Below are 9126 nucleotides of genomic sequence, written 5' to 3'. Positions count from 1 at the left end.
TGTGGATGGGCAGACAAGCTGAAATCATTACATACTTCACCACCTTCTGTTCCAAATTCAAACAATTAAACGCATGTCTACATGTTGGTCAAAATAACCCCCAAATAACTCCAGACTTCAGCAAATGATTCTGTAATTACCAAACCACCAAGATACTCAACTTCACATCTATCTCCACACCTTAGAGAAAGAAGGAAAAGTAGCATAACAAGGATTAGTCATAGTCCTAAAGGCACTACTAAGAGACATGATATGTAAGGTTCTCTAGACAACAAAGTATGTAATAGAGTTACCTAAATTAAGAACAAAGAGATTAAGTCAAGTCCTTGCTATCAGAGACAGATCTTCACAGTACGTACATTGCTAGTGTTTTGATAATCATTACATCATAAAAACACATACTTCTTAAAAACATTTGCACATTTAATTAAATGCTTTAAAGGGGAAAGGCCAAGATCAGACAGGCCATAAATATATAAAGCTGATAAACACATAGCATGTTCCATAATAGTTACCATTTTCCTGAATATATTCTAAATTCTTTCATTAACGTTTATTTAAAATACATAATTATGAACTAGCCAGCACTACTGCATGACAAGTTACATTTTACTACTGTCACAATCTTACAATAGATGTACTGAGATTTTAATGTTACAACATTTTTAAAAAAGCTAAGAGCAAATAGAGAAATGTAATGGTATTCGCTATTTTTAAAAAGTGGAAATGGTGAAGGATCAGTGTTGTTTTGAGGCCCCTGCCACACCCCAAATTTAAAATCATTAGGTTGGAAGGGACCTCTAAGATCATTAAGTCCAACTGTCAACCTAACACCACCATGCCCACTAAAACATCAACACATTTTTTGAACACCTCCAGAGATGGTGACTCCACCACTTCCCTGGGCAGCCTGTTCCAATGTCTGACCACCCTTTCAGTAATGAAATTTTTCCTAATGTCTAATCTAAACCTCCCCTGGTGCAACTTGAGGCCATTTCCTCTTGTCCTATCGCTTGTTACTTGGGAGACCAATATCCACCCCATGACGACTTCCTCTAATTTTCCCTCTGCATGACCTAATGAGATCCCTGTAATCTTCTTGAGTTGCCTGCCCCCTCTTCCAAGAGTGGTAAGCCCCCAACATTGGCATGCCACCCTTAGGTTCATCACTAGTGGGCCTTGTTTTGTGCCCTTCCCCCTTCAAATCTAGTTTAAAGCCTTCTTGATGAGCCCAGCCAACTCATGTGCAAGAATCCTTTTCCCCCTTTGAGAAAGCTGAACTCAGTCTGTCACCAGCAGGCCTGGTGCAATGTAAATCTCCCCATTATCATAAAAGCCAAAATTCCATCGATGGCACCAGCCTCTGGGCCATGTGTTAATCATCAGGTGTGTTTTCCTGTTCCTTTCAGTATTCTCCCCTGCCACTGAAGGCATTAAGGAAAACACTCCCTGTGCTCCTGATCCTTCAAGCAATCGCCCCAGGGCCCTCAAGTCCTTTCTGATCACCTTTGGACTTCTCTCTGCAACCTCATCACTGCCATCCCACATAACCAATAGCAGGTAATCATCAGAGGGCCCCAGGGAGGCAGCAGACTTCCCTGTGGGATGGGTCTGGTTGGCATATTGGACCCTTGGTTCCCCTCAGCAGGGAATTGCCTACAATTACCCTCCTTTTTTCTTAACAGAAGCAGTCACAGTGTGTGGGGCTGACTGACTCTCCCTAGGCAACTCCCTGGAGGGACCTTCACCTACCTCCTCATTTGCACGGCCCTCAACTTCTAGACCTGCATATCTGCTGTGTAGTGGCAACTGGGAAGGTGAGGGAGGCCGGGAGGGGATTTGCCTCCCACCCTGAGCAGCGACCTGTTTCCATTCCCCCCCCTTGCCCCCTTATGTCCCGTCCTTCTGCCTGGTGGCAAGAGGGCAGGGAGTCCTCTGCTTCTTGTGGAGCCTCCACCTGCTGCCTTTGCCTCAGGGATGGCAGGGTGGGGCTCCACCCATCTCTCTCCCTCTCACACTCCCTCATGCTCCTTAACCTTTCCACTGCCTCTCTCAGCTCTGCCACCAGGCTGAGCACATCGGCCACCTGCTCACACCGCACACAGCTGCTGTCCCTGCTGCCCTCCGGCACAGTGACAGGCTCAGGCACTCCCTGCAGCCAGAGACCTGCACAGCTGCGGGGTTGTGCGGGAGCTCCGCCTGGGTCGCCACATTCCTTCTGGCGGTGGCTTTCGGCCGGGTGGAAACCGTAGCTGGGTCCTTTTCTGGGAGGGCGATGGCCACCGGTGGAGTTGGCCTCTAGAGCCGGGAGAGGGACCGCGCCCCGCCCGCCCCGCCTGCCCCAACCGCCGCCCCGCGCCCCCTTTGCCCGCCCTGGTGGCCGCGCTCTGCTCGCTCGCGCTCCCTGGGGCTGCTCTCGCCTGGCGGGGGTTGGCCGCCGTCAGTCACGCCGACATGGCGGCCACACTGGCTGTTCAACTGCCGCCGCCACTCCTGTCCCGCCCACGGCGGGTCCCAGCTGACCCCGTCAGGCGCTCGCTCTGCCCTCTCGGGGCGCTGGGGCACCCTCTCGCTCCCGGCGCTTCTGTCGCCTCGGTCTTGCCGCGGTTTTGCCGCTTCAGGAAGGGTTCCTCGGCGCGAACCTCCGCTCCGGAACCCTTCACTTCGCTCGCTACTTCAGTTAAATTCAGTATGAAAAGGTTATTGAACGTGGTTCTAGCTATACTTTTACAAAAAACCCCTGAAGACAGTTTATCTACAGAAATCACCCAGGAACTGCACAGCTTATTTGCACGATTGATTCCACAATCCAGCTGTATGAAGTACGGTCACTCCACATATCTGGACCAAGTTCAATATAACACATGTGCTGTACGCACACGGAATGGCACGTGATCTATCTACCCGAGACTGTAACAAAGAGCACCATGAAAACCCTGACACCATCTAAGAATAAACTGAACTTAGTAAACAACTTGTTGCACAAATCAGGTGTGACTCCAACCGGCATTTCCCAAAGCCTCCCCACACAGCTCGCACGCCAGCGTCCCCTCCCGAGCCACCGGCAGAGAAGGCACCAGCACAGGGGCCTGCAGAAGGAGGGCCGGGCTGGCCGGAGGCCAAGCACAGGTAGCTGCGCCCCAGCCTCCAAGTCCCAGAGCCACGGCCCGCAGGTGGCCTTTTCCACCCAACGACTGCAGACCCGTCTCTTAAAACGCCATCCTAGTCTTACTTGTATCTATTTAAGAAGCAATTTACTTCGAGAAGGAGAAAAAAAAATGCTCCCTCCGCCCCCGGCGGAGCTCACACCCACCAGCTATGGAGGCGGGACGAACGAGGGGGCACCGGCCCGCGCACGGGCAGACTCCGCCCTCCCGAGGGAGTGAGAGCGCATGGTCGCTGCTCAGCAGCCAATAAGATCGAGGCCGCTGGCCTTGCCTCGTCTTGGTATCGCCCGGAGCCAATCAGGGTGGCGCGCGTTGTGTGGCGGAAGTCTGTCCTCGGTGGGTGCGTGGCGTCATGGCCGCTGTTTCTGCGGTGGTGGTGTCGCGGGCGCTGGAAGCGCTGGGTGAGGGGGAGGGGAGCGGAGCGGAGCGGAGCCGGGCCGGGCCGGGGGGGGGGGTGGGGTGGGGTGGGGGGTGGTAGCGGCCGGCCGGGGGTGCGGGCGCTCCGCCTTTCTGAGGGCTCCGCCTGGGGCTGTTCCGCGGCGCCACCTCGCCCAGGGTCCAGGGCGAGCTGTTCACGGTACGTCGTGGTGAAGGCTTGTGGTGGGCTAGCGGGTGCCTTCCCGGGCTGCCCGCGGGTTGCCTGGCGGCTTCGCCGCCAGGAGGCGGTCTGGATGTAGCCGTAGGGAGAGGAGCGGTCGTGTGCTGCTGGTGCCAGCCCGGGGCATGCCTGGCTTACTGATCAGCTGGGGGACTTGGTGCGGTACTGCTTCCCAGGGTCGGGGGGAGTTATTCAGGGCCGTTAGACTGTGTAATTGCATAGACTCAGTCTGGGGCTTTAAGGCCTTACGGAGTTGCTCCTATTCGACTTCACTTAGGATGCTGAGCAGGTTATGTTAAAGCAATTCAGGACAAATTCCCTTAAGGAAAGCTTTGCTTTTAAGGTAAATGCATGACCTAGGAATCATTCAAAGATAGCATAAGATTTATTATTATATCACCTTAATGACTTGTTTCTGGTCACTACTGTTTGTGTTTTTCAGATGTTGGTGGTGCAGCAGATAAGATTAATTTAATACCTCAAGACTTTTTTGCAGAACTGGTAAGTCAGGCAATAAATGGGATGCAGAAGGGCTTCTGGCTCTGATTCTAGGAAAGCTTTTTGTTTAAGCTTTTCTGGTTTTTGTCTGTTGCAAAGGGAATAAATATGATGTATGTGGTAGCTTAGATTTACATGGCTCATAAAATGGACCAGTCTGCTAAGAGCAATGGGTTTGCTTTAAATTTAAGTTTTTATCACAGAAGATTTTTAAAAATGTATTTTTGCCTTTCATGAAAACGAGATCTCAAGCTAGCTTGTCTAGAAAACATTCAGCTGTGGTGTTCACTTGAACAGGATGACTGTTCAATTAGTATCAAACTGGTGGGATAAGTAGGAATAGCTAGTGAGCTAGTAACTCAGTCTTGACTGATTTTATTTGATTTTTTGGGGGGTTTGATGTAATTTTAAAATTAGTCATTTCAATGACTTTATTATTCACTCTGCATTTAAAGCATTTGCCTGTCCATTTTTGCATTAGCCAGTTTTCTTTATTGTTTTGTAATCTCGAAGATTCCAAACTAGGTTTGTCTTGTATATTAAAATATGTATTAAGAATGTTTTTAAACTTACTTTCTTTGCAGTGTGAACAAATAATTCAACATCTGAACCATAAGATCTCAGGTGTAAATACAGCTGAATTGTGTCAGGTAAGTTTGGATACTAGCACGTCTAAGCAAGTATATTACCTGTAAAGGTTAGATTCCCTAAGTCAATTTTTTTTGTGTGTATATATTTTTTTATATATATATGTACACACAAAGAGGTTTTTATGAATGCATAATACTCTTTGTAATTGTTTGAACATTCTGTTTCTAGAGAATTCAAACATCTGGGATTGAGATTAATGTTGGTGACCTGGCAAAAATAGTTAATGTGGTTTCCTTTCTATTTAGGTAAGCACAAAATAATTTACTGTACCTTGTGGTTTTTTCCTCCACCCCAACTTAATGGTTGTTTTAAAAGGTGACATCAAATATGGGTATAAAATCAACTAATTTGGGAAAAGGGCAAAAGTTTGTAACTCAGTTCACAAAAAAGAACTTCTAGGTTTAGTTTATGTTCTTAAAAAATGTGTAGTTACTTAATAGGTTCTTTTTATTACAAAAAGACTATATAAGAGGAAATCGTTCTAAGATCCTGTCTGCCAGCTTTAGAACTACTGGCAAAATAAGAGGCAGCTAAGGTCAGTTCTAAAGCTAAGTCAGCTAGGCCTTTGCCTGGAAGAAGTGTGTGCTAAAAACCTCTTGTTTCTTAGAAATTAGAAACCAGTATTTGTGCCTGTTTGAAGGGCATGCAATTTTATAATGTTGAACTCTCCTGTGATAAAGGTAGAGGGTTTAGGTAGTATTTTCAGCTGTTTTGGTTGAAGTTTTTCTTTTCAGAAAGATAAAATTTTCACGATCTTACTTGTTCTTTTAATATCTAGCATCTAAACATTTTATGTAACTTATTATGACTGGAGAAAATAATCAGTAGAAATTTAACTTCTGCTATAAAATATAAAGCTTTAAATTATATTGGACCATGCTTCTTGGAGGACCAACTCTTTTTCTCTTTTATTAATGTCTCTTTAAGAGGAGTGGATCTGCATGATCAAAGCTAGGGTTGGAATCTTCTTTCAACCTGCTTCTGTAGAGGAAATCAAGTGGCAATTTTCCTCTAGACTTGCTGCCTTTTCAGTTGAGGGTTTATTGCATCGTTTGACTCCTGTTAATACCACTTATACCATTACCTAGATGTCCTTACTTGCCTTGTGGTGATACTTAAATTACCTCTCCTAAATGTTTATTTAAACTGTCTTGCTTCTAAAGTAATAATACTGTTTAACTGTTCTATGCACACATCTTTCACTGAATTATGCCTTTTTTCAGCTGAAACAGCACTTGGAAGCTGTGATTATTTTTATTTTAATGTTGTGTGTTGTGCAAGCCTAGTGAAGCTTGGTCTCTAAGACACAAGTCAAATCCTGTTGTTTTTTGCATGTAGATACAAAAGATTAGTAAAGTATTCTGGGGAAAAAAAACAAAAAACACAAAACCAACCAAAACCATGGGCTGCTTAATTATTTGCCTGTTTAGGCCGAATTTTATTAAATTCATGGAGAATGAAACTGATGCAGTGTTCTCTGGATATACCTATAGCACAGCAGCCAGAAACAATCTCTCTACAGAAGAACTCGTCACCACCTTGGGCAATGCAGTCAGCACGCTGCCAAAACATGCAGTTCAAGTTATTCGACATGTGTGGAATGAGCAGGGCAAATCCATTAGTGTATCAGAAGACGCAAGAAACACGGCGACAGTGGGGCAGGTAACTCAATGACAAAGTGCAGCTGAGCTAACTACTAACTTTTCAGAAGTGCCAGTGCTTCATTGTGTGTGCTGTATTGTCGAGCACATAGTGGTATCTTGGCTGCCGAAAGCTTTCCTATATATATATGTTGCCAAATGTCTACCCAGATAAAGAAGCGTATACAATAAAGGTTGGCTAAATGCTGAATGGTTTTTTAATGTTACTGTTTGGATGATAGTCATGATTCATAACTTTTCAAAAATTAGTGCTTCATAGTACTATTAGGGAAAGTAAGGGGCAGTCAGTGTGTCAGGTAATTGTATTAGTTGTTTATGTAAATCTGTTTTAAATGTAATTTGAATTCTTCTTTAGAGGTGATAACACCAGGATTGATTGTTTTATTCTTTGTCTCCCTTCAGTTTAAACTACTTTTAAAGATACTTTCTGTCAATTTCCAGCATTCCTTTTTTTTCCTTTTTGAAAAAATAACATTTTAAAATCTTTTTCTAACAACAGTTTCAAAGCATATGGAATTAGGAAAAAAAAATTTTCTCTGAGGCTTGATAGTAAGCTTCTGAAGGCTCTGTTCAGTTCTTTATTCAACAGTTCTGCCTATCATAAAAGGCTAAAAATGATAACATGTCTGAATGTATTTTGAGGTACATTGATTTATCTAAAATAGTTATGAAATGCCTTAATTTTTTCTATTATTGCTATTATAAAAATTTTGTGCATTGAAGTTTTCCTCATGTTTCCACTTGATCTAGAGACTTAAAAAAAATTACAAAAGCATGAATGATATAAAGCCAGGTGAATTCTGGCTCAGGCTCCTCTTACTAAGCTTTAAATAGACTGTACTTGACTATTGACAGTATTTGAATAAGGAAAATGATTAAGTGAAGTAACTTATTTAATTGCTTATTTTTTTCATTATTAATTGTTTTTTGTATTCGCAATAATTTCTGAATGTGTATGTTTGTTTCCCATTTGGATATGAGCTCTGTATGTCCTATATTGTGTGTAAAATAGCCATCCAATGGAATAGCAATGGTAGGCTAGATCTTTCTTTAACACTGTTCCCAATTATTTTCTTCTTTGTAGTTTGTAGATATTAAATGGAAACTGGGAGTTGCGATGAGCTCTGACACCTGCAGGTCTCTGAAGTATCCTTATGTTACAGTGACCCTAAAAGTGGCAGACCCTTCAGGACAAATAACAGACAAAACTTTTGAAATGACGATCCCACAGTTCAAGGTCTGTAACCAGTGTTATTTGATTCAGTTTCTTAAAAACAACAGTGACGTTGTGAAGGAGCAACTCTATACCTTGATGTATATGTTTGCATTGTCAATTCATTAACACAGTCATTCAAAGACGAAGCATTAAATAATTATTAGAAACACTGAAGCTAAAATACTTATTTAATAGCATTTAGTTCTACATCACTTATCTGAAAATGTTAATTTATCAGTAATTAATCTGTTTCCTTACAAATAAGTGAACAACTGAAGATGCGAAGACTTTTGGATATATTTTGTCAGCTGTCACTCTGCCTTACTAAAAACAGAGGGAATGTTCTAAACCTATGGAACTGTTCCTCAGCTCCAAAATCTAAAAGTTGGCTTAAGCCTAACATATGCTAATGATTGGGAATGGAGGTCAGTCTGCTTTGTCACCACTGGCTCTTAATTGCTGTGCCTTCATCTATGAACTTAATGTAAATTTGTTGAATTTTCCATAAATGTGGCACTTCTCTAGTTGTTCCTGTTTAAAGGGCGAATACTTCGCTTAGAGTGTCGTACAAGCTTACAAATAAGTAAATCCTTGGAGCTGGACTGGTAGGAATTTGAGAAGGATATTTTGAATCCTTAAGTGTTGTGAAATGTTGTATTCATTCTGGTTAAAACCTGTTTAATGATTTGCTGTTAAACTGCTGTAAGAAATGGATGCTATACTTGAGAAGCCAGGAGTATTTCACCTGGGAATAGAAGCATCTGTGTGAGAAGGTTTTTTGGTATTTTTTTGTTGTGGTGTGAGAGCTACTTTCTTTCATAGTATCGTCTCCTATTAACAGGCAAACCCATGCAAACAAAGTGTCACATTAGATGATGTAGATTTCATAGTGAATGTGTCCAAATGCCAACCAGCCCACAAAAAGAAAAGCAGAAACTTTTAGTTCAAGCTCCAAATTGTAACTGGAGGAAAGAGGGAATGTGAGGAACATGGATTGTGATTTTTTTTTTTGTGTCCAACATGTTCAGTTTGAACTTTTCTTCAACCAACTGAAATAGATCTTAACTCTTGCTTTTTAGAACTTCTTCAGACAGTTCAAGGAAATGGCAGCTGTCCTTGAAACAGTTTGAAGAGAACTCTCATTTACACTGAAATTTCGGACAGACTTAGATCAAGTAAACTTTCCATTCTGCACAGGGAATAAAGTGGCATTGTTCAGCAAGGTATGTACCCCCGCCTTTTCAACAGGTGTTTGTCAGCATCATCCTTGCATTGCTGTGAAGATTTCTTTGCTTTTGAATACTTAAAGCCAACTCTCCAGTGTTTGTGAAAATG

The 9126-nt window shown here is 43.1% G+C and overlaps 1 protein-coding gene across 1 annotated transcript; it reads left to right on the top strand.

The window, feature by feature from the left end:
* Nucleotides 1-3519: 3519 nt before the first annotated feature.
* On the top strand, nt 3520-9126 carry COMMD6 (COMM domain containing 6). Its single transcript, XM_086482002.1, has 7 exons — nt 3520-3568; nt 4208-4266; nt 4848-4913; nt 5083-5159; nt 6408-6576; nt 7660-7812; nt 8871-9126. Exons 1-7 carry the CDS (start codon nt 3520-3522, stop codon nt 8919-8921), a joined length of 624 nt encoding a protein of 207 aa, XP_086338128.1. The 3' UTR covers nt 8922-9126.

This window comes from Leptosomus discolor, chromosome 1 (assembly GCF_034619465.1).
Source record: "Leptosomus discolor isolate bLepDis1 chromosome 1, bLepDis1.hap2, whole genome shotgun sequence".
In the NCBI taxonomy this organism is placed as follows: Eukaryota; Metazoa; Chordata; class Aves; order Leptosomiformes; family Leptosomidae; genus Leptosomus; species Leptosomus discolor.
This window is presented reverse-complemented; position numbering and strand designations above follow the sequence as displayed.

Coding starts and splice junctions, on each gene's coding strand:
- COMMD6 (XM_086482002.1), top strand. CDS start 3,520: ATGGCCGCTGTTTCTGCGGTGGTGGTGTCGCGGGCGCTGGAAGCGCTG. Junction 3,569..4,207: donor GCGGGCGCTGGAAGCGCTGG/GTGAGGGGGAGG, acceptor TGTGTTTTTCAG/ATGTTGGTGGTGCAGCAGAT. Junction 4,914..5,082: donor ATACAGCTGAATTGTGTCAG/GTAAGTTTGGAT, acceptor TTCTGTTTCTAG/AGAATTCAAACATCTGGGAT.